This window comes from Delphinus delphis, chromosome 2 (assembly GCF_949987515.2).
Source record: "Delphinus delphis chromosome 2, mDelDel1.2, whole genome shotgun sequence".
Lineage (NCBI taxonomy): Eukaryota > Metazoa > Chordata > Mammalia > Artiodactyla > Delphinidae > Delphinus > Delphinus delphis.
The window spans coordinates 140,012,651-140,037,566 of NC_082684.1; the positions used below are offsets into that span (position 1 = coordinate 140,012,651).

A 24,916-nucleotide genomic window follows, 5' to 3' on the forward strand; every position below is an offset into this window, starting at 1 on the left:
GGATATGGGGAGGGGGAAGGGTAAGCTGTGACGGAGCGAGAGAGTGGCATGGACATATATACACTACCCTCCTGCGTTTTAATTAGCCTCGCCCCCGTGTCTCCAAGTGTGAGGACAGAGCCCACGTCTGGTTCGACGAGACACCACTGGGGGAAGACAAGGGCTATGATGCTCCTCCAGCAGGTAACGTGCAAGGCCCTCCTTGAGAGCTGTGCGGGAGCTGCTGTTCATGGCTGGTGGCTCTAACCTGGTAGAGCCCTTGGGGAGAGCAATCGAGCAATAATTAGAATGTCACACCATTTGACCTCCTAATTCTACTTCTGGGAGTCTGCCTAAGGATATCATCCAAGGCACACGAAAAACAGATATACCCAAAGATGTTCACTGCAGTAAAGCTGATGATTTAAAAAAAACTGCAGACAATCTAAGTATCTGATAGTGGGGGAAAGAGTATATTCATTACCAGAGTATTTTGTGGTCAATAAAGAGTCAGTTATAATGACTGCTAGTAACGCAGAAACAATCATGTAACATTAATTGTAATCAGAGATATAAAATTGTATCTGACATAGACGTATGGACATGAAAGGAAGACGAGAAAGAAACAGACACGAGAATAAACTTAGGGTATAGGGAAGTCTGCATCCCCACTGGAGCAATTAGCGTAATCCTGTCTCTGATGAGTCAGTATGGGACCTACTGCACCTCCGTTTCTGCCCTGCTCAGCCCCAAAGGTGGTGTTCAAATATGGCCACGTGGCCCTCTGCTTGGCACAGAGGGTTCCTTCTTGACCCACCAGTAGGCATCCCTGGCTTTCTATATGTCCTTATTGCATGCCCTTTCTGGCAAGCTCACATTAGGAGAATTCCTTTACCCTTCCCATCTAGGATTGAACGACAGAACATACACGCCAGCCCTTCCAAAACTATGAGGTGCCCTGCATATACACCATGGTGGCCTTCAGGCCATATCTGGCTGGTAAATACTGTTCTTTTTTTTTTTTTTAAGAGTTTTTTGTTTGTTTTTGATGTGGACCATTTTTTAAGTCTTTATTGAATTTGTTACAATATTGCTTCTGTTTTTCATGTTTTGTTTTTTTGGCCTGGCCCCAGTGGCATGTGGGATCTTACCTCCCTGACCAGAGATTGAACCCGCACCCTCAGCACTGGAAGGCTAAGTCTTCGCCACTGAACTGCCAGGGAAGTCCCTGGTAAATACTGTTCTGACGGAGGCCGTAACCCCTTCAGGGAATTATCGCTTCTGCCAGGGCAGATTCCACTGAGCGCATCAAAACTGTACTTGTGGCCTCAGGAGAGTCTAAACTCCCGGGCCCAGAGCACTCGGTCCTCAGGACAGTGGCCCAACCCTCTTGCCGCCCTCTGCCCCCCCCCCGCCCCCCGCCTACCCCTGTTCCCCATGCTCTACCCTCCCCCACACCCAGGAGACCAGGAAATGCGGTGCTTTTCCCCACACCCAGCCCTTCAGCCTGGCTGCCTCCCCCTGCCTCTGCCCAGGGACCCCAGCCCACCCTACCCTTGCCAAGGAACCTGAGAGGCCATCGTCCGACCCCGCACCAGCTCTCCCCACAACTCACTGTACCACAAAGAAGGGCCCTGTTGCTGAGGACACCCAGCTGCAACAGCTGCTCTTCCCTTTCTGTGGTTCAGCCCCATCTGCCCACCACGGCAAGGGGGTCATCGGTCCATCATGGAGCAGAAGTCAGGGTCCCTGGGCCACAGCTGTCCCTAGAAGGATGGAGGGCTGGGGTGGAGGTGCTCAATGGGAGGCTCTTACGGCTCTCTGGCTTAACAGATCAAAAATAAAGTGAAGGTCATAAAGCTCAGGTCTCCCCAGCTCCTTCCATGAGCACTGGCTTAGGGCAGTGGCCCCCACTGTCTCCCCAAGGATCAGAGGAGCTGCTCCAAGACGTCTGGCACAGAGAGCAAAAAGGCAGATCCCTGACGTTCTGTCTGGTTCCTCTCACTCACTGCCTCACCCAATTATGGCAACACCCCTCCGGGGGCAGAATGGCTGCTGACCTATGGAAGCAGGAAAGGGTGCAGGCTGACAAGGGGTGTGGTTTTCCTTTGAAGGGCCTGGAACAAAATGTCACACGCCCGCTTTACTACTGCCAGAGCGGCCTCCACTACAGCCCTTGGAAGAAGGTGTCCGCCTATTCAGGAAGAACTGAGAGGTAAAGTGGGAGGGTCAGTCGGCAAGCCTACTCCATGCCCTCTCAGACACAAACCTGCCCGCAGAGTCACCTCCCGGGGGCTGACGGGCACACCTGCCTTCCCGCGTAGCCTATTATACACACAGGTTAAGGTACCGAGCGGCTCCCTTCTACACGTGGCCAGCCCCTCCCTCTCTCCAAACTGAACCCAACAGCTCAACCGTGAACGAACACTACCCTACCCACCCCAAACGACGCCAAGGCCTTTACCTTGCAAGCCATCAACATATCTGACACGGCCTTCCGGCTCAGGTTGGCGGTGGCAATCACGTCCTCCTGTCGACACGAGTTCCCAGCTGCCACGGCTTTGGCTGTTGCCATGGTGATGCCTTTGGTCATCCTGATGGATTCTTCAGGTGATGATGTCTTTTCAGGTACCTCTTTGGACTGGAATACCTGGAAGTTAGAAATCGAAGTGCTGAAAAAATCAAAAAGGGAAGGACAGAAATAACTTATGCCTCCCCTACCGGCTGTGGCTCAGTGTCTGAAAACCAAGCCAGCCACGGGAAGAAGCCGTCAGAGGGCAGGAAATTAGAAATGTGAATACAGTAATATCATTCTTGCTTTCAAGATTCCGGCGTGCATAAGCCTCACACACCTGTACTCGGCATTCATGGGGACGACGTGGGGAGGGAGAACGACCCACAGCATTAACTTGTTTGCCTTCGGAAACTGACACTCAATGTGTATTCGTTACCCACTCACCCCCACCGGGGTGGGGTACAGGCGGCAGCGTGCGGCTTCCCAGTTCTCCTGGCCCATTCCTGCTCCTGCTTCGGTAGTTCCCAGAAACTCCGCAGCCCAGTTGCTGGTTCCAGGGCACAACTGACCTGGATGCATTGCTCTGGACTCAGTTCTCTCTCTTTAAAAGAGTGTGGGGCTGGGGGAAATGAAGCGTTCAGTTTCTTCTATTCTTAGCCTTTCTTACAAATATAACTGCCTAATCGTGTGGAGGTGTTCAGGTTGAGTGTGCCACGTTGACGCTGTGAATTCTTTAATCACACACACACACACACACCCCTTTAGAGAAGCTGAAATAAATTAGCCATGGTAAGTGAATATCCCACTTTAAAGTGCCACCTGCCAGCCAAGCCAGCCGTTTCTGCTTCCAGCCCATCTGCCATGGTTCTACCATGAGTGATGGGTGCCCTGGCTGTCCCTGTACATGAGGAATCCCGAACCAGGTGGGGCTGCTCTGTCTTCTGCCCTAGGCAGCCATGTTTCAGCAGGGAAGTCTTCCTGGAAGCAGAAAGGAGGACCCAGCCAGCATCCCTGCCATGTGCCAACCACCGTTAAACATCACTACTCCCCTAAAAATGAACAGCTACCATCAGGCCGCCCAGGGCCACCCCTGAATGCCGCAGTGGAATGAACATGGACAGAGCCCTCCACACTAACGTGGGTCTCGGGACACATGCTCCTTTGGAAACCTCCTGTGCCCACGAAAATGCACAGTCTGGGTCAATTCTAAACCACATCGGTATACTTAGGTCGACCATGTGTCTGTAATTTCCCAAGAGAGCTCCAAATTTCAAATCGCTTCGGTTGCCACCATTAGGCCCACCCACACCTGTCAGAATGTGTGTCCAGACTTTTGGTAAGAAGCCCCCAGCCCGTGCAAGCAGGTTAGCGCCAGGCAGCAGCCTTAAGGCCTCTATTTTTTAGTTTCTTCTCCATGTGAGAACTGAGCACAACACCAACCAAGGTCGGATTCATTAAAAACAGGACAAGAGAACCCGAGCCTCCACCAGCAAAACCCAACAGAATTGCTTGTCTCTACTGCTGCCCTTCAGCGGCTTGTGGCCCTCACAGGTGACCCTCTAAAGACGCCTTCTTCCAAAAGAGAAGCTGAATCAGACCTCCCATTAAAAAGAAATCTCAGTTTGAAACTACTCATTTTCAGCATATTTCTATTTCTAGGGATAAGGATGATTCAATCCACAATTGTCTCAGGATCAAAAGAACAGGAGACAATCATAGTGTATCACCAGGACACCCTCGCTCTACGACGGTGGAACAAGGTAAGAGCGAACATGGGGTCAGTGTCTCTGAGATCAGACACCTCACACAGAAGGAAGCCTGATGTTAAAGGGAAGTGTCCCAGGTAAAGGCATCCAGGTTTTCCTAATAGCCAACCTCAGACTCCCAAATCCGTACGTGTGCAGCAGCGTGAGCTGTTGCCAATGGCAACGGGAACCAGCAGGGGCTATGTGGCTGCACAGTGTATACACCGTTTGAGCTCAAGGCGAGGGCAAGCGGCTACACTGAATTTTCCCTTTACCAGGACTCTTCTGGAGCACTTTCGTTTCATGCTGCAATTTTAGTGGAATTTAACCCGAATGGTCCCAAGCCATACATTAATTCATTTAACTACAATTACAAATTGATCCTAGCCAAACTCAGAGGTCAGTTTCACATGGGGTCTCCATGATACAAACGTACCAGCAGGCAGGCAAGTGGGCCTCCCTAGCTCAGGTGTTCCAGGTAAAACCTCTTTATGCTAGAAGTCTCAGAGAAGCTGCACTGGGGTCAGCTGCTGGATGCGGAGCCTGAGGGAGGTGACTGGCGGCTCCTTACCGTGAGCTCCTGCTTCATGTACTCGATGGTGGCCTCAAGCGCCCGTGTGCCCCGGGTGGCCTCGTCCTCCACCGCCTTCACGGTCTTGAGGAGGGAGGTGACATTGGTCACCATCACCTGCATGGGAAGAGATGTCAAGAGAAAATAGGGAGTGTGCTGAGGTCCCGTCCCTCCTTTTAGTTCCAGATCTAATGCCACGAGTACCAGCACCTCTATGTGAGAAAGGAGCTCAGATGCACATCCTCCAATACTCTCGAGCGTGCATCTCTCACTGCAGCACCCCTGGCACGCTTGCCCCTAATTGGGGCTCCACTCTACCTTGGCAGCCCCCTTGAGCTGGTACATGGAGGGGTCATCGGCGGGCTTGCTGGCAGCTCCCTTGGTAGCACCAATGAGATCTGAGAGGGCCTTAGCCACGTCTTTGATGGCATTGATCAACACCACCTGAAAGACAGCATGGGCCCGGGTGAGCAGGCTGCTCCAGGAGCACAGTCCAAGAGCAGGCTCTCCATCAGCAGCTCCCAAGCCTGCAGCACAGGAGAATCCCCAGGAACCAGCCTTGGAGACTCTGATGCGAGGCTGGGGGGAAAACCAGATTGCAGACTTGAAGAAGCTCCCTAAGGAAGTCAGATGCTGAGCCAGAGAGCGGGACCCCGCTAGATGTAGCATATTCAGAAACACCGCCTTGCTGGCGGCTCTGCTGACATGCTGCCTATGAAAGGATGAGGGCAGCTGAGCAGACACCCCGAGACGCCATGCCACGCACCTGTGCCTGGAACTGGTCACCAAAACCACTGAGAACAAAACGCAAGCCTCCTGCCCTGGCCTGCAAGGCCTCCGTGGCAGCCCACCTGCATCCCCAGACTTGGTTCCTGGGATCCTGACTCACTCAGCATGTTACAGGCATGTGGGTCTGTCTTTCTTCCCTGTTGGAAATCCTCCCTCATTCCAACCTCAGGGCCTCTGCTCTTGCTCCCCTCTCTGTCTGGAACCCGGCTTTTTCCATCCTTCAGGTCTCAGCTCAAATGTCATGTCCTCAGAGACCCTTCCTGACCACTCTAGCTATAAGCCCACCCCCACTGAAACTCCCTCAGCTTGCCCTGTTTTATTTATAGCACTTAGCAGTATGTGGAATTACTTTATTATTTATTCACTTATACACCATCTGTCTTCTTCCTCGACTTGGATGGAAGCTGTAGGAGGGCCGGCCGGGTCTTCTGTCTGTTGTGTTCTGCACTCGGGACAGGACCTGGCGTGCAGTGGGCACTCAGCAAGTACTCACAGAATGGGTGAATATACAGATGTGTACCCATGTAACACCGGATGGAACACAGTATCTTCACTCTTCTAACTGAACAGAGACCATAGGCCACTTCTTCTGTGTGTTACACTTGGAATCTCAAGTACCAGGCATATTTAGGAATTACATGATATTGGGTATTACATTTAAGTCTTCTGGGTCCAGCAGCTACAATAACAACTCCTACTTCTAGAACAACAACTTCCCTTCGTTGAGGGCAGTGTTCCAGGGGCCGAGCCAAGCACAATGCACGTTATCTTATTTAACCCTCATCACTGCCATTGTGAGTGGGAACTACGTTGCTCGTGTCCACACCGGCAGACGCTGGGAATGGCAAGGTTGGGATTCAGACTCTGGTCAGTGTGATCACAAGGGCCACGGTCTTCACCTCCACACTGTATGACGCTCTATGGCCCTGGCTCTTCATGTACAAATGGGGTGAGCAGTGCCAGCCCTACCCCTTTACTGCACTGCTGGCAGGATCAACTGAATAATGGACGTGAAAACGTCTTAGAAACTCTAGCGTCCCAGAACCTGCAGGCACAGCCACGCCATGACTGCCCAGCCTCCCAACCCTCCCTGTCTCTATCCCGTGGCTTCTCACCCACAGGGTGCACGGGACCTCTGCCAACCTCTGAAACCACAGGGCAGGTCGGGCTGTGATGGGGCTCGTGAGGGAGGGCTAATGGCGGGGACCACCACAGGGAGGCGCAGCGGGCAGGTGTGCTGCTGACACCTGGCGTACACTGTCCCATCCCGGGTCACTGCACAGCGACCAGCGAGTGGGCACACTTTTCTGAGGAGACATCTCCCACGGGCGGTCTCAAAAGAAGTTGGGCCCTAGGACATCTAGACCATTTGGGAGTTTAAATCTCTAAGCAATTCGATACGTTTCTCTGTATCCAAAGATTTAAATCCTCCCAGCTGATTCATTCCAAGTTGAGCCGGACTAGGTAGGGGAAAGTGTGGGTTCCATCCCCACTGAGGCGTTTTGTAGCTTTTCCTTCCTCCATGGGGGTAAGAACAATACCCAGGCAGACTTCTGTGAGTGTTTCGCATTCCGGAGGCAGCCAGTCTGAGCTCTGATGTTATCAAAGAGAAAGCCAGCAGAAGGAGTAAAAAGCCAACAGACGGAATGTTTCCTTTACGGAGCTCCGCTCCAGCGGAGGACATCAGGAAGGGAAGGGTCACAGCCGTGTGGGAGCAAAGCTGGTGGCCCTGTGCTCACCGGAAAGTAGCTGTCGTCAACCCTGGCGCTGGATGGTAGGAGGTTCTCTCTCCAGTGTGTCCAAATGGGCCGCATAGGCTTGTTTACTGAGTATGGTTTAAGCAGCGAAAACTGAAGTGTTTACCACACTGGGGTTGAAACAGCAGAGGGATTTTTAAGTTTTGCACTCGGGAGTGGGGAGAATCCATCAATGACGGCCACGGTTGGCTGTTAGCTCAGCAAGAGCTGAACTGCTCTGTTGGGCATCTACGATGTGTGAGAGCAGTGCTTGGTGTGTAGGTTTCAAAGATCACTAAACCATGAATCCTGTCCTTGAGGAGCTGATGGTCTAGGCTGGGGAACCAAGGACCAGGTAGGTAATAGCAGCGAAGTGGCTAAATCCAAAGCAGAGAGTCACAGAGCGCGCAGCCCTTCCCTGGCCCTCAGCTCCTCTCTCTCTCCTCCCCTTAGAGCCAAACTTTTCAAGTGGGGCATCTATACACACTGGCTTCCTTCCTTCCCCCGCATCTGGCCACTGCTCACTCACAGCCCTGGCTGGGTGGCCACTGCCCTCCAAGGCCCTGGGCTGGGCTCTCAGACCTTCATCTTTCTTGCTGCCTTGGCTGCCTCTCTGGTGGCTTGCAGCACTCCTTCCTCTTCACATCAGGCCCCTGGCTTTCCTCCTACCAGCGGCTGCTGCTTCTCAGTCTCCTTAGGTATCTCTTTCTCCTGAAGATGGTCCTAAATAGTGGATTCTTCAGCTTGTCTTGATCCCTTCTCCTCTTCCTTCCACAGACAGTGGATGCAGTCACTGTCTGTCGGCCAATAACCCCTACATCCACATCCCCCAAACTGAGCAGGCTCAAGCCTACACACCTGTTCTCCCTGAGTCTCTCTGGAACTTCCAATGCAACACGCTGCAAAGCGAACTCACCTGCATCTCAGCCCGGGGCAGCCCTCCCTCCAGGGAGCCCCAGCTGGGTACATGAAGCCACCATCCATTCACTGATCTAGCCTGAAACGCGCAGTCCTCCCGGCCTCCCCCCTCTCCCTCATCTCCAACGCTCACTGCGTCCAGTCGTTTACCAAGCCCGACTGAGTCTTCTTTATAGACTCCTCTCAAATCTTCTGGCTTATCTCCATAGCCACGGCCACACCACAGTCCATGCCACTATCCTGCCTAGATGACTGCTTCCTACCAGTCCCCAAACCACAGACGCACCCGTGCACATGTTGTCCACACCCAAAGTTCCTATTTTGCCATTGCTTTCTTCTGAGGCCTGGCGCACAGTGCCTGTGGGACCACGAGGCCCGCCCGTACCTACCTGGGTCTCGGGGTCGTCAGAGCCCAGGCTGGCGGCCCCCAGCTTGACCACCTCGGCTAGCTGGGTGATGGTGGCTGCCGAGGACTGGGCTGCCTGGGCCAGCTTGTCTGGAGTGGATGCAGCCCCCGAAACCAGCAATTTCGTGTCTTCCACCAAGGCCTTGGCTGTCTTCAGAATGTTCTCCCTGAGAAAGGCGGGAGAGTGTGGGGAGGAGGAGAGACAAAGGGCAGAGCTTGGTCGCTGGTAGTTAGGAGGAAAAGAAACCCCTCTACGGGCTTTTGTTAAAGGCCACTGAAGAAGAGAGGTGATGCGTTACTCCTCCCTTAATAGGAGGCTCTCATCTTCCATGTAAGAGAATTAGGAGAGAGGAGAGGAAAGTCAGCCCAGAACTCACATAGTCGATTAATGGTAAAGCTTCAATTAAAGATTCAGGCTCATCAGTTTGGCCCCCTTCCCCCCACCCTGTAGCTTCTTCCCTGTGGTTCCCACTATCCCTGAAAATACTTCATAGTTACAGAGACCTGTGAGGACACATGGGTCAGGGGACCTTGCCCTGGACATCGCAGCCCAAGGGGCTGGGTTCTGGAAGGGGTGACAGGGCACTGGGAATCTCCTCCCCCGCCCAGTCCTGGGGCTGAAGAGAGAGGAAGAAAGGTGCTGGACATGTGGCGAGGATATGTGGGGTCTCCAGCAGCAAACGAGACCCTGGTACCAGCCTCTGAAGCAGAGTCTCAGAGCCCGGGAGAGACAGCAGGCTCGGAGCTTGACTGTTCACTTAGGTAAGAGCTACATGCCTGCCTGGGCCACTACCAGTCCTACTAGGGATGGTGAAAAAAATCAGGGGCACAGCTTTTTAGCTTAGAAAGCAAAAAGATCAAAAAGCTATCCTCTGCTGGAGCAGACTGGATTTAGGCTGTGAGAGGCAAAGCTGGAACACAACTCTGTTTGCAGTTGAGAAAAGGCACTTATTTTGATTACGTGGGTCACTTCCCCCACTTGAGCGTCCTGTTGAAATCAAAGTGGATAACCACATTTCTGGCTCTTGGGCAGCATCTCCAAAGTCCATCAGGCCATACTGAACCTCTCCCCATCCAGGAGCCCACAGGACAGCCTTCACTCCCATACCTGTGGTCTGCAAAGGTCTCGTTGTTCTCTGCGTTCAGGGTCCCTGCAGTTGCAAACATAATGGTGGTGTCCAGGTCGGCAATGATCCCAGACACAGCAGTGGCAGCTGTGATACATGCCTGGGTCCCCTTGTTCCCAGCTTGGAGAGCTGATAGCACCAAGGACACCTATAGGCAGAGAGGAAATGTCAGGGGGCATGGAAGACGGAGAAAATATAACCCATAGGTTTTCAGACTACAAAAAAAAGGAAACACTGCAAAGAATGCTCAAAAAATAGAAGAGGAGGAAACTCTTCCAAACTCATTTTATGAGGCCAAAATTACTCTGATACCAAAACCAGGCAAGGATACCACAAGAAAATAAAATTACAGGACAATATCCCCGATAAACACAGATGCAAACATCCTCAACAAAATATCAGCAAACCGAACTCAACAATACAGTAGAAGTATCACACACCATGATCAAGGGGGATTTATTCCAGGGATGCAAGGATGGTTCAACATCCACATATCAGTCAATGTGATACACCACATTAACAAAACGAAGGGTAAAAATCATACAGTCATCTTAATAAATGCAGAAAAAGCATCTGACAAAATTCAACAGCTGTTTATGATAAAAACCCTCAACCGACTGGGTATAGAAAGAACACACCTCAGTATAATAAAGTCCACATACGACAAGCCAATAGCTAACATCGTATTCAAAGGTGAAAAGCTAAAAGTTTTAGACAAGAAATAAAAGTCATCCAAACTGGAAAGAAGGAAAACTGTCACAACCTGCAGATGACATGATATTTTATGTAGAAAACCCTGATGACTCCATAAAAAAAAAAAATTTAGAATAAATGATTTCAGCAAACTTGCAGGATACAAAATCAATAAACAAAAATCTATTGTGTGTCTATACACTAACAACAAACATCAGAAAGAGAAATTAAGAAAACAATCCCATTTACAATCGCATCAAAAAGAACAGAATATCTAGGAATAAATTTAACCAAGGAGGTGAAAGACCTGTATATTGAAAACTACAAGACATCAAAGAAAGAAATTGAAGAAGGCACAAATAAATGAAAAGATATTCTGTGTTCATGGATTAGAAGAATATTGTTAAAATAGTAGTTTGGTAGTATAAAACACTACCAAAACCAGTATGCAATTCAATGCAATTCTGATCAAAATTAAAATGGGGGCTTCCCTGGTGGCGCAGTGGTTAAGAATCTGCCTGCCAATGCAGGGGACACGGGTTCAAGCCCTGGTCTGGGAAGATCCCACATGCCATGGAGCAACTAAGACTGTGTGTCACAACTATTGAGCCTGCGCTCTAGAGCCCACGAGCCACAACTACTGAGTCCACGTGCCATGACTACTGAAGCCCGCACGTCTAGAGCCCATGCTCCACAAGACAAGCCACCACGAGAAGCCTGCGCACTGCAATGAAGAGTAGCCCCTGCTCACTGCAACTAAAGAAAGCCTGTGCGCAGCAACGAAGACCCAACGCAGCCAAAAAAAAAAAAAAAAGTAAAATGGCATTTTTCACAGAAAATGAACAAACAATCCTAAAATTTGTATGGAACCATAAAAGATCCCAAATAGCCAAAGCAATTTTGAGAAAGAAGAACAAAACTGGAGGCATAATGCTTTCTGATTTCAAACTATATCACAAAGCAACAGTAATTAAAACAGTATGGTAATGGCATAAAAAAAGACACGTAAATCAATGGAATAGACAGTCCAGAAATAAACCCATTCATATCTGATCAATTAATTTATGACAAAGGAGCCAAGGATATACAATGGGGAAAGAACAGTCTGTTCAATAAATGGTGTTGAGAAAACTGGACAGCCACATGCAAAAGAATCAAACTGGACCATTATCGTACACTATACACAAAAATTAACTCAAAACGGATGAAATATAAGACCTGAATGTAAGACCTGAAACCCCTAGAAGAAAATATAGCTGGTCACTTCTTTGACATAGGTCTTGGGTCTTTGCAATGAAACTGACACCAAAAGCACAAGAAACAAAAGCAAAAATAAACAAGTGGGACTATATCAAACTAAAAAGTTTCTGCACAGGAAAGGAAACCACCAACAAAATGAAAAGGCAATCTACTGAATGGGAGAAAATATTGATATGTGCAAATCATATATCTGGTAAACATATAAAGAACTCATACGACTCAATAGCAAAAAAAAAAAATCTGATTTTAAAAATGGGAAGAATATCTCAATGGATATTTTTCCAAAAAAGATACACAGACGGCCAACAGGCACATGCAAATATGCTCCACATAATTGTCAGGGAAATGCAAATCAAAACCACAATGAGATATCACCTTACATCTGTCAGAATGTTAATTATCAAAATGAAGTAACAAGTGTTGGCAAAGATGTAGAGGAAAGTGAACCCTTACACACCTTTGGTGGGAATAAAAATTGGTGCAGCCCTATATGAAAAACAGTATGGAGGTTCCTCAAAACATTAAACATAGAACTATCATGTGATCCCACAATTTTACTTTTGGGTATTTATTCAAAGAAAATGAAAATACTAACTCAAAAAGATATATGTGCCCCCATGTTCACTGTAGCACTATTTACAGTAGCCAAGACAAGGAGAAAACCCAAGTGTCCATCAATGGATGAATGGATAAAGAAAATGTGGTACATATACACAATGGAATATTATTCAGCCATAAATAAGAATGAAATCTTGCCATTTTCCACAACATGAATGGACATCAAAGGCATTATGCTAACTGAAATAAGTCAGAGAAAGACAAATACTGCATGACCTCTCTTTTATGTGGAATCTTAAACCAAAAACAAACACCAAGCTCATAGATAGAGAGAACAGACTGGTGCTTGCCAGAGGCGGGGGATGAGGGGTAGGAGAAATGGGTGAACTGTTTTCGTTTTAGTCTAAATAAATTGAATAAACACGAAAACAAAACAAAAAAACAATCAAACTCATAGAAAAAGAGGTCAGATTTGTGGTTATGGCAGGGGGGTGGGGTAGGGTGGGGTGGTGGTGAGATTGAAGGAAGGTGGTCAAAAGGCACGAACTTCCAGTTTTCAGAAAGTCCTAGGGATGCAATGCACAACACGATGACTATAGTTAACACTGCTTTGTGATCTTTATGAAAGCTGTTAAAATCCTAAGAGTTCTTATCACAATGAAAAGATATATAGACATGTATACTTTTTGTATTGATATGAGATGAGGGATGTTAACTAAACTTATTGTAATCATTTCATGACATACATAAGAAAGCATGATGCTGTGCAACCTAAACTTAAACAGTGCTGTATGTGAATTATACTTGAATAAAACTGGAAAAAAAAAAAAAAGGTACAACAAAACAGAACAGTGAATTTTCTCTCCGGGAGTCAATGCGGCTCAGGGGTTAGCAGCACAGTTTGGCGTCAACAGCCTGCCTGAATCAGAGCACTGCCATTTGCTGGCTACACGACTTGGGCAGGCTGTTTCACCTCTCCGCGTCTGATTCCTCATCTGGAAAAGGGGGCTATTACTTCTTGCCAGTCACGGTTGATGGGAGGAGTAAGTGGTGGAAAAATACATGTAAATGACTAGGCAGGTGATAAGGGTTGACTAGAGGGTACATGCTACTCTACTTGATGTTTCTGAAATCACAGAGAGGGATAAGGGTTGGGCTCCCGTAAAAGGTGTGGCTGTTTCTGTCCCCTCTGATCAGGTTTTCTGTGGAACAGCCCTCTGCTAACACTTGTCACTCCTTCCCTTGGCTGCCTCTTGTCTAGGAGTTCTTCATAGTGGACCCCAGAGAGGACCCCCTCGTGTAAACTCTCCACCTACCACTCCCTCGCACCATCACCTGCCACCAGCAGGTTGGCTAAAGCGTTCACTCCAGTGCCTTCCATGCCAGAAACGCTCTGCTGGCACCTGTCACCCCTCCAGTGCACCCTCATGTCCCTAAAGACACCTTCCTACAAGGCAAGCTGGACCCACCACACCTGTGGGGACAGCTGTCCCCCTGCTGTGGAGAGGAGCTGAGCTCCCTTCACAACTGGATCCCATCTCCCAGGCCTCCCCCCGCGTTCCTGCCACACAAGCCCCCTCCTTCCTTCCTCACCCACCCCCTCTCTTGCCCTTTTGGGTCTGCCCTCCTGGCTGGAGACAATCACACAGATGCACCTAGACAGGTAAGAAAGACGGCAGGTGGAGATGGCAGGGCAGGAGATGAGCAGGGCAGAGGGATGTAGCAGGAAACTGCCCAAAAGGCTAGGTGCTCTGCCCAAGCCGACCCCCTGCCTCTGACCCCTCTTCCTGGTGTCCTGGGTCAGGGATCCTCTGCTGGAGGAGCAGTAAGACGGAGGCCAGCTCAGGAAGACCAGGCTGCTTGGCCACGCTCACTAGCACCACGCAGCTTGGACCCCCTCCTTTCCTCCCTCGTGTTCCTGTTCCAAGGTTTCCTACGGGGGAACTTGGCACGAGTAACTTCAACAACAAGGAAGGGCTTTCAAAGGAGGGAGAGGGCCTTCCTCGAGCTGAGAGATTTATTTCCTCATCCTGGAGAGGCCAGGGAGGCCTGGACAGTCCTGTGGGCTGCGGAAGACTGATGTCCGGCTGTGGCGAGGGGCTTCGTACAGAGCAGCCTCTGTCCAGGCAGTTTCCAGGGGATGGTCCCCCTCCCACCCCTCAAGTCCTGCTGCCAAGCTTCTCAATGGTGCAGAGCTGTCCTGCGACCCAAGTGAAGGAGAGGGAAACACCAGCAAAGCACGGATGCTGCCACCGGCACCTCAAACGGCCTGCACAGCAGCTGCCCTGAAAAATGACTCTGAGAAATAAGCCAAGCAAAACCATCAGCAAACTGCGGGAGAGTCAAGGAACTACTGGGAATGAAGGGATGTTCAGAACGGGGCGCTGTGAACCATGGAAAACTTCCAGGGAGAAGGGAGTGTTGGAGGACAGAGACAGGGAACAGCGCCTAGAATTGACTAAACGTTGAACAGTGCACCTGGTACTGTGCCAGGCTCTTTGACCTGTAGAGCTGCATGTAATCCACACACCCCGTAGGCCAGATATTCTATTTCTTCATCCTCCCTTTACTGATGGAGAAGTTGAGGCTTGGCAGGGTGAAGTAGCTTAGCTGAGACCCTAGAGTCCGACGCACCACGCTATGTGATTCTCTCTACAGACAGCTGCCGACAGAGTCAGAAAACTTCCTGCCACTTCCTGCTCTCCAACCACGGTGCCATGTGACTTCGAGGGTGCTAACCCTCCTCACTGCACTGTCTCATCTGGAAATAAAGAGGAGCTGTGGGTCCTTCTTACTCACCCCCAGCACCTGGGAGCCTCTCTGAGAAGGGAGTCTGGCGGCAAAAGTGTGCAAAGGGGTTGCAGGGAGCGGCTCCTGGCACTGGCTGTGACTTGGGACACCACCTGGCCAGTCTGTCCACAGGAGAGCCTTCCAAGTTGACCGCCAGGGCCCTGACCTCTCTGGGACTGTCCCTCTCACGTTCTCAGTTTCTCAGGACCACAGATCACCCCCAGCTGCCTGATGTGCCCCGGCCCCGGGAAGACCCTGGGTGGGAGGGAAGACGATCAGATCTGACCCAGCTGGCTGGTGTTTGGCTTAGTTTCCTGGTCTGTCCCTGGTCTCGGCGGGTCCCGCCTGCCCTGAGGGCTGCTCCTTACCTTCTCTGTGACCGCGCGGGCACACTCGATCAGCTCCCTTTTGGTGTAGCTGTCCGTGGGGCACACCTGGAGGGCCCCCGCCTTCTGCACCAGGAAGATGCAGCCGTGGCCCAGGTCCTGCACCCGAGTGCGAATCTGGAAGCCGATCTGTGGAGGCAGGCCCGGGGTGGGGAGGGGGAAGCATGATGGCCCTGCCATCGAGGTCTTCCCTACGTGGAAAATTTCTCTTACATCCTAGGGGAGCCTGGCTGGGGAAATTCCACTGCTATTAGGAGGCTGTGTTTGGTGAACTATGGAATTTGGTTGATTTTGCTTCCTGCTTTAGAGACTGTAAGATACCCGCAGCCCCCAGTAAGCAAGCTTAATAATATTTGTTACCTTTTCTGGTGCACTTCTCTACCTGTATCCTGAGCCACTAGGTAAGAATGTTAATTAGATGAACTCTGCGGGATTATTCATTCAACCAGTGTTTCATTATTCATTCAACCACTGCGCCCCTACCGTGTGTCAGGGCCTCTTCGAGGCAGGTAATGCATTTAATTTCATTGATTTCTCACAAAAGCCCTAGGGGGTAATTAGAAGTTCAGAATATAGAGCTTTAGCATAAAGCATATTTTAAAGTGTTCAGATTCTTGCAAAATTGCCAGGTTTACCAACCAGAATGCCCCCTTCCTCAGCTGTACCTTAGAGGGAGAGTAACCATGCTGGGCCCAGGTTCCCTTTCTAGCAAGCCAGGTTGAGGTTTCCTTAAAAAGTTACATGTTTAGAGCTGCCGGCTTAGCAGGCATGCATTCTTTTAATGACCCCTGGGTTGTGTGATTATAAAAGGTACTTTGCCTAAAAGAAGCCAAATAAGTTCCACTATGGATAAGGTGCCAGGTATCTCTGTGGTGTAGTCAATTCCACCTCCACCGCCCAAAGCTTGCATTCTTCTGGCTTTGTTTCACATCAGTTTTCATTTTGGTCTGATCAACACAGCCCAGGTAAGCAACTAAACACGGAACAAAACACCTCTAAGCTAAGCGTTATTTTCAAGAGTCCACAGTAGCTAGAAGCTGTGTGCTGATCCTTCCAGCGTCTCTCAAGAAGAGTTACTAAAAGAGCCCAGGTTTTGTGAATAAAACCTGGGACTTCACACACCTGGGAATTTGGGCCACCTGGATGCTATCTTCCAACCTCATCCTAAGAGTCAGAGTTTAAGGGAAGGCGATTCCAGGCGTGAGAGGGCTGCAAATGCTCACTCTATTATTGAAACACACACTGCTTTCAGGGAAGAAGGTTATTCCCTTAACCCTTTAAGGCCCGAAGGATGTTTAAGTCCATTTGGTAAAACGTTCTCCTGACCCAGAAAGCTGAGCTTCTGCTCTTTGGGGTGTCTTCTATTCGTACATGAGCAGGTACTACAAAAGCTTCGCAATCAGGCAGGGCTTCTTGCTGACCATCTCCACATGGAGTACGACACGGGCATCACGCCAGGATCATGCAACCCGACAGCGCTGAAAACAGATCTGGACTAGCACAGCATCAAGACCGCCACTGAGAACTAGAGAGGTTTGAATTCAGCCCACGCAGTGGCAAGGCCATTTAAGTATATCTCTTTGCTGGGCATGTTTACTGGTTTAAACACAAGGTGAAGCTGAAGCAGGGGGATGCCCCAGTGAAGTTTTAAACTCAACCAGGTTCTCAAGGCTTTTCAGACCCATACAGTGTAACCCTAAGTACTCAAGGGTCAGAGCTAATACAAAGGCAAGAGCTCTGCTGTCAAGGATGAGCACAGGTCTCTACAGGATAAGATGCCAACGGGGAAGTCAAGGAAGGGGGAAATGGAGGAAGAAACATTCACATACTTTCAAATAAAAGAGACCTTATGAGTTCAGCCTCCCCATTTTACAGATAAAGAGATTGAGGCCCAGAGAAGTGATGTGATTAGCCCAAGATCACACAGCCAGTTCCTGGCAAAGCCAGAGGAGAATTCAAATCTTTCATCCCAAGCATGGTGCTCTATCCATTAGATCAGTGTTTTTTTTTTTTTAATTTTATTTTTTTATACAGCAGGTTCTTATTAGTTATCTATTTTATACATACTAGTGTATATATGTCAATCCCAATCAGATCAGTGTTTTTCTGATTTGATTTTTTTTCCACTTAGCAACAGAACCCTTTCCCACCCCCCAGTAAAATCGCTCATGGAACCTCAACATATAAAATGGAAGTAATTTGTTATTACTATACTCTTCCTTTATGAGTTAAAATTTATATCCTTGACCCAAAAAGTCAACCATGAGGCTCGGTGATCCAAAGACAGGGTTATGAAGGCCAGTTACAGCCTCGGCCACCAGCTCATTTCTGCATTTTGCCTTGGCTGCACAGGGTGGAGAATCCTGTTACTTGTATAAAGCAAAAGGGAAGAGTGTTCTCACAGTTCCTCGACCACAGGAGGCAAGGCAGATGCTCCACCAGCCTGAGGCCTGCACAGAACCACCCACCGGCCCAGGGTAAGGTACGGGTGGCCCCCAGTGGGTTACCATTTTGGCCTAGAATACGTTCAAGAGCCCATGCTGCTTTTCCTAACAGTTTTTATATAAATAATGACATTATGTTTAAAAAGGGAAACTTGAGTCGAACAGACGCAGAACTTCCAGGGCACCTCGCTGGGCCGGGGGTATGAAACCACTGTGCCAGAAAAGAACGGACCTGTGCCAGGTTCTGGAAGAATCTTCTCCCTGCACCCCTCCTGCCCCCTGCACAGAGCCGAACCTGAGCTTTCTCTTTGCAGAACAGGGCACTAGGACAACCACAGGCCACCTAAATCACTCCCCAATCACCCCGGGGGTGGGAGGGAGAAGGCACCCGTTCCCGAGCTGTCGCAAACCTGAAACCTATGGACAGATGTGATAAACAGTGGGAAGACAACCCCACCGCACTCTCATGCTCCCTCAGCCCCTCAAAAGGCTCCGCTATAAAAAACACAGCCCAGCCTCCTGACGCTCAGCCTCCTTCTTGGAGATGACATCATGCATGTAGCAAGGGATCCTGTAAATGCAACCGTGGAGCTGGCACGGTGGTCATCAGGGATGAAATTCCAGTTAGGAAGCCCGAGGGAGACCAGCACCAGAAAGCAAAGGGATGAAAACAAACAAATGCAACAGTTGCAAAAGCTTTGGAGTTCTCAGTCAACCCAGGGCTTGGTCCTAGAGTCTCAGTCTGTGCCAGGTCACACAGTTACCTCGCACATGCCGGGAGAACCCCCCGAGGCTTGGCTACACAAACCTCTGGCAGATGTGGCTGCATGATCCTATACGGACGCATGCAGGAGAGATACCGTATTATGAAGGACTAGTTTTGAAATAAGCTTCACTCGCTTATTTTCACAGGCTCAGAGGGCTGAATGTAACAGGAAGGGATCGCAGGATGCCAGCCCCACCCCTGCTCTCAACCCATCACCCACCTGGGCAGCAGAAAGGACCACAGGCCTTGCTTCTAGCTCTGCCCTCTCCTGGCCACCAGACTCTGGGTGAGCACACTAGCCTCATGGGGACTTGGTTTCCTCACCTGCGACACAGAAACCTGCCCTGCCCACTTCCCAGGGCTGTGGACGACCAAATGGAAGGTACACGTACAGAGTCTCAGCAAGTACAAAGTGACACATGAATGCTCACTATTGCGAAAAGAAGCATCTTGGTGCAGGGCAAAGAGCAAGGATTGTGATGCCCGACAAACCTGGGTTTGAATCCTGACTTTTCTACATATCGACCTGTTACCTTTTTATTTACTTACTTGAAACGTTCACTTATTCCAAAAAGTTATTTAAAAGGGGGCTTCAACACTAACTGTTGTAGCTGTGTGGTCCTGGGCGATTTCACAGAGCTCCCAGAGTCTCCTTGGTTTGCTTATCTGTGAAATGGGGAAGGATGAATGACTCTCGCCTCACACGCTTGCAGTTGTGGGGCATATGGGCCGGCGCCCAGCATAGTATCTGCGCCCCGTATCGACTGGATGAACAGCTCGTGTATTCCTACCCTTCTCCACCGGCACACGGGTTAGCTAGGGCACTTAAGTGAAGGACCCCAGAATCAACATACTCTACGTTACTGCAATTTCATAGAACATTTTGTACTGCTGGAGGAACATCCTAGAAGGGAATGCATTTTTAAGGCTGTTTCAGATAAGGGCTTTAAAAAAGCTAAGCTTCTCAAAGCAACACTAAACTTCTCAGCAAACATGACCAGCCCCCAACCCCCCACCCCCGAATGATCCAACTTCCCACCAGTATTTATTATAAAGGAATGTTGCTCCAAGACATAAAACTTGGAGTTTGAAATTGGCAACTTGAGTAAAGCAATACTTGAACCTCAAGAAAAACCCTCAATTCCCCCTTCCTGCCCAAATAAAAGTAAAATGGAGAAGATTGTCTCCTGGTTTTGTGCCTTGAGGGAAATTAGAAGCCTGGCCTTCATGAAGTTCTGGCTCTCATTTCAATTGGAGGGGGGTCTAAGAAACACTGATCCATCATCTGTACTGCCTAAAACTAAACAAAACGTACAGATTATTCTCAGGCTTTAAGATCAATTACATCTGAAACCAGGTCAAGTATAATTTGCCTGGGAGAGCTTGTGGAAGTTGGAAAGGCAAGAATGGATGTTATCTGACAAACCACAGTTTCTCCTTAGAAAATATGGCAGGAAAAACCAGTGTGTGGAGCAGAAGCAGGACGTCACTCTCCCACCTACAGAAAGCGTGCCTTGGAGTGGAAAGTTTCAGATAAAAGTCTAGAGCAGACAGCCATCTCATCTGCGGGGAGAGGCCTGTGCTTCTCACCGCAGGCTCCTAACAAACGTTCCTGCCAGCTTTTAATACGCAGCATTATACGTGGTTATGGCAACGTGTCCTCAGAGACGGCACCATCGTCACTAAACCTTTTCTCCGGCATTTACATTTAGAAGCCTGTGGCTCACGGTATCTACGTTTTTTTCTTTTCTTTTTTTTTTTAAAGAGGAAACTCGTCATAAATTGCAAAGCCGTTGGAGGGTTTTAACTTTTCTGGGGAAAGAAGTTATCACAGGGACGTTAGCAAAAGTTTGAATTTCCATGGAAAAACGAGCAGATACAGCTCCAGCTCGATGTGCAGAGGGCAGAGCTAGGACTTTTCCTGTCATTGTCACATCCTGGAAAAGACCAAAATGCTGACTTGGCACAGCAGACTGCAGGACCGCAGTGAAGGGGGAGGCTTTTTACTTGCCCTGGATATAAATATTTTCACATGCTGTGATGTAGGGCCCTCTTGGGTATACAAACAATTCCACAGCCTTGGAATAAAAAAACTACATTGCTTCAGGGATCTCCTAACCTTCTCAGTTTTCCCCCAAATATCTGTCTGGCAAACGCACACAAAGAATTTTCCTTTGCAAGCCACTGGTAATTTTATATTCTTTCTGCCTCCTTTTCACTCCAGGTCACACTGCTTGTGTGTCTGGAATGTAAAACACATCTCAAGATGTAACCACGAAAAGGGGAAACCTTAACGGAAACACAGCTGCTACAAGGGCAGGGCCAGTACCTAGAGTAACTTGCTATTGTGCTTTCAGCAATGCGTTTTCTTTCCCGGCTGCTTTGGCTTTCTTTTGTACGTGGCTTCAGTGGTCTGGGTCGCAATGAGAAAATTGCTTGTTTCACCCAGGGGGTGGGGTAGCTCATCAGAACTCAGATGTGGAAAGGGCTCCACAAATCACTAGGTCTTCCCTCAGTAAGGCAGGCAGGCCAGCGGTGAAACTCACCAAGGAAGAGGCATGTAAATTCCACCTTTAAAGATTTCTGGAGACAGAGATCCAAACCTTCCCCACAATCACAGTCTCTTTTCGTTTTCAATCCTCTGGAAAAGCCAAACACTTCTTCCTTTTGTCCAACCAAACTTTCCCTTACTGTAACAGAAGGTCCCTTATGCTTGTTTCTGACATTCAAAATGACATGTTAACCAAACGAATTATGAGTCCAGATGATCTTACTAAAAGAGGGAGTCTGTTTTTTTTAAAAAAAAATGATGGGCCTGTGTAAAGACATCCACAGAATCGTATGCGGGTCTCTGATAATTTTTCTTTCCTGGTAATGACTTGACAGACTCATGGCAAATAGAATTATTCATGCTGCAGCCTAAATACCCAATCCTCAATAAAATCTCAAAATGCAGGCACTGTTAGAAACTGAAGTCATCCCATGCTGGATATATATGTATGCCAGTACATACATATGCTACTCCCATTTACATGCATTGTTATGACATACGTTAGAAAGTGATTTTGTTCTGGGTCTTCATTTCTGTAGTGCTGCTGGGAGTCTTGGTGAAGACATGCTTAGACCTGACCCCCAGGAGAAACAGCACTGAGTAACTTGGGGACACTGTCCATCACCGCAAGGAGAAGGGAAGACCAGCTCCAACCTTCTGCCTTGACAGCCTGGTTCGTTTCGACATGTCATGAACAGGGTTCGCCCTCCATAAACAGCTTGCCGAACTTCACGGATGTAGTTACCTTGTTTTCCCAGGGTCCCTGCAATTCACTCCATTATTCTTTACTGCAGGCTGGGCTTTCTTTCTCTAGGGAGCCATGCAGTAGCTCAGGCCCGGGCCCCTTCCATGTGTTCACACTGACACAGGTGTAGTCGGGCACCCCAGAGCTCTACCCACCCTGCATGCTTGCCAATGGACCACTCGATTTCTCAGAGGTATTAGATATGGGACCTCTTAGTAAGTGGCCTCTGGAGTCAAACTTTTGTCGTTTTAAGACTCCTACGGGAGCGGGCATTCTGAGGTGAGTCTGTGTTGGGCATTAAGGAAAGTGAGTTTAGGGAAGGCAGGTAGGTAAGGACAAGGAGTCCACAGGGGGGATGGGGGCAGGGATCTGGGCCCGTTCTTAAGAGGCTGCCAACGATATTTGGGCAAGACTTTGTTTCATGAAAGCGGGCTGGCTACACAGCCCTTTCTCAAGGGAGGGGCAGCTGAATCCCATACTTGGCTCTTCTAATACTTCTGTCAGCCTTTGGGAAACATACGAATAATCCAGGGGGGCTGCGAAGCAGGAGTAGGAAGTAAGAGGAGGATGGTGGTGTAGGTTCCACCCTTGGCATCAGGCGATGGGGCTGGGGCATGGAGACCCAGAGTCCTGAAAGCCCACCTCCCCAGATGGCCCCAGATCTGCGCCAGGAGGCCTCAGGAAGGACAGAGAGCCTGGAGCACAGGATGCGGCTGCTGGGTGTGAACCTAGGCAGGTTGGCAGCAAGAGGAGAGGGAACTACACCTGCCTCTGGCTATTGGGCTGGGGTCTTCCGGAGTGGAGCTAAGCTACAGAGAAGAGTCCCCCCGGGAGCAGGCACCAGTGTGGGTTTGCTTCTTAAAACAGGGACTTAAGGTGGCAGACCTCCTCTGGTTCCGCCGTGGCTGCTGCCATCTGGCCCTGGAGAGCCAGGTGCCCATAGTCACTGGTCATTTGTGAAGCCAGTCCTCCCAATTCCTCCGGGTTAGTAACCGACTTAGTCATCTGGAAAAAGAAAACAAGCAAGACACAAACACACAGGGACACACAGAGAAAAGCATGAGAACCACGTGTTAATACCACTGGGAGCCAAAGGGTCTCATTCACTTTTAAGCTTGTGGCTTGCGTGTGGGGCTGGACGCTGGAGAGGGCAGTTCAAGCGAAGCCCATGCTGCAGCCCGCATGACAGGCCAGTGGCTCCCGGCCAGGTCAAGGCAACATGCTCAGGTTCAGGCCGTGCAGCGTGGAGGCCGGGCCTCAGGGTCCGCTCTCTGGGAGGTGAGAGCAGCAGCCTCCACCAGCCCTGCCCCGTGGGGTTACCAGGGAGCCCCCCAGAGACACCACAAGGGGACCCAGCCCCGTGCAGGGTGCAGCCCTGGTCACACGTTGCTCCCGGGCTGATCGGGTCTCTGGGGACTCAGGAGCAGGTCCCACACCGCCGAGAGAGGGCACAAGGACAGGATCATCGGGAAACAGTGACTGAAGAGATGGGTAAGCCTAACGTTTCGGTGGAAGAAACTCACAGAATTCAGCTGTGTAATAACATTGTGCCAAAGAATGACAACGTTTCAGCCACAGATTCAGTGAAGAGAATACTGTAGCCTAAATGGTCAAGTTCTGCCTTTTTACTCTCAAGGTATTCTGTATTTTCCTCCTGTGTGATTGGAAACCTTACCTCCACTTACCCTACCTAGCTAATACCCTCATGTCTAGTTTTTCCTCCTCTGACAAAAACGCCTCTTAGAACTCACAAGGGCAGTTGTAACCCACCACCCAGAAAGGTATCCATGTCCCTCTTGGGTCCAAGGCTTCCCTCTGCCCCACCTGTTCTCTCGCTCTGGATGACGATACTTCCCTCTCTCTTTGTGGCATCTAAAGTTCTTGGTTTTAAAGGACTTAAAAAAAAAAAAACAAAAACCTGTTAAATGACTCCACATCCATTGAGGGTGGGAATGTGGGCCCGTCTAAGGCATGTTTACCAGGAAATGTCACAGGCTTTCGGGCGGAGGTGTGGGTTCCCAAGGAATGCATGCCACACCCCGAGAGAACGAGGCTGTGCTAACAGCTGCTGCATGCGACCCTGCCACAAGGAGCACAACAACCCTGGGGGCCGCCCAGTGCGGTGGGGGGAACACTCACCCCCTCTGGGCCCTGGCCAGCCAGCCCAGGAGCAGCAACGCAGCCCCAGGCTGGGCTCCTCAAGTGCATGGACACCCAGGGTCAAGACAGGCCGGCTGAGAACCTGGCCCAGGAGAGATTCCAGAACCCCCTGAGGCCACTGGAGACATTTTCAACCCTGCTGCACTGTGCTCCCTGCTTGGAGAAATCAGTACCGTCGGGGCTGCCGGGCTAGCTGGGACGCTCCTGAGCTCTTCTGAGCAGGGCCAGCCCGAGGCCGATTCCAGCCTTCTCCCAGTCGCTGAGATGGGCACTGTTCCTTCCTCCCTCCCCAGCCCAAGTCCTTCTCAACAATAGGGAGTCTGGCTCAACCGCAGAGTTTCTAAGAATGAGCAGCAGCCGCCGCCAGGGAAGCCTTTGTGGTCCAAGCTCAGCCTCTAGTGGACACATGACTACATGACAAAACCATCCAGAGAGGTGCCCGGCCTGACGGGGCAGGAACCACGCAGTGGCGCAGTCTGGTCCCTCCAACTCAGGCTTAGGTGGTAGCATCAAAGAGGCATCTTTCAATTTTATCCTGTGACACCTGAGCTTTCAGAAGTTAAGAACTTTCTTACTAGGTACTTATATTAATTCTTTGAGGACAACGTTTTTCTTTTGTTGTACAACTTTTTAACCTATCAAGATAGCATTCGCTGTCTCTCAATGCCATTTATATCTAAACAGCCATATAATACAATTCTGATTGCATTACATTTTAGCAAAAAAAAAAGTCACCTCCAAAAGTTACATGCCTTCTGTTGTCAGGAGAAAAATTTT

The 24,916-nt window shown here is 49.6% G+C and overlaps 1 protein-coding gene across 1 annotated transcript in view; it reads right to left on the reverse strand.

Moving 5' to 3' along the window:
* The window catches only part of TLN2 (talin 2), a 450,837-nt gene that overhangs the window by 36,309 nt on the left and 389,612 nt on the right, over positions 1 to 24,916 (reverse strand). Inside the window, exons 45-51 of the mRNA XM_060005857.1 lie at positions 22,865 to 22,984; positions 15,456 to 15,602; positions 9,768 to 9,934; positions 8,643 to 8,826; positions 5,129 to 5,254; positions 4,811 to 4,927; positions 2,444 to 2,629 (exon numbers count right to left, since the gene is read on the reverse strand). Coding sequence (XP_059861840.1) covers positions 2,444 to 2,629; positions 4,811 to 4,927; positions 5,129 to 5,254; positions 8,643 to 8,826; positions 9,768 to 9,934; positions 15,456 to 15,602; positions 22,865 to 22,984 — 1,047 coding nt within the window. The remainder of the gene's footprint in view (positions 1 to 2,443; positions 2,630 to 4,810; positions 4,928 to 5,128; positions 5,255 to 8,642; positions 8,827 to 9,767; positions 9,935 to 15,455; positions 15,603 to 22,864; positions 22,985 to 24,916) is intronic.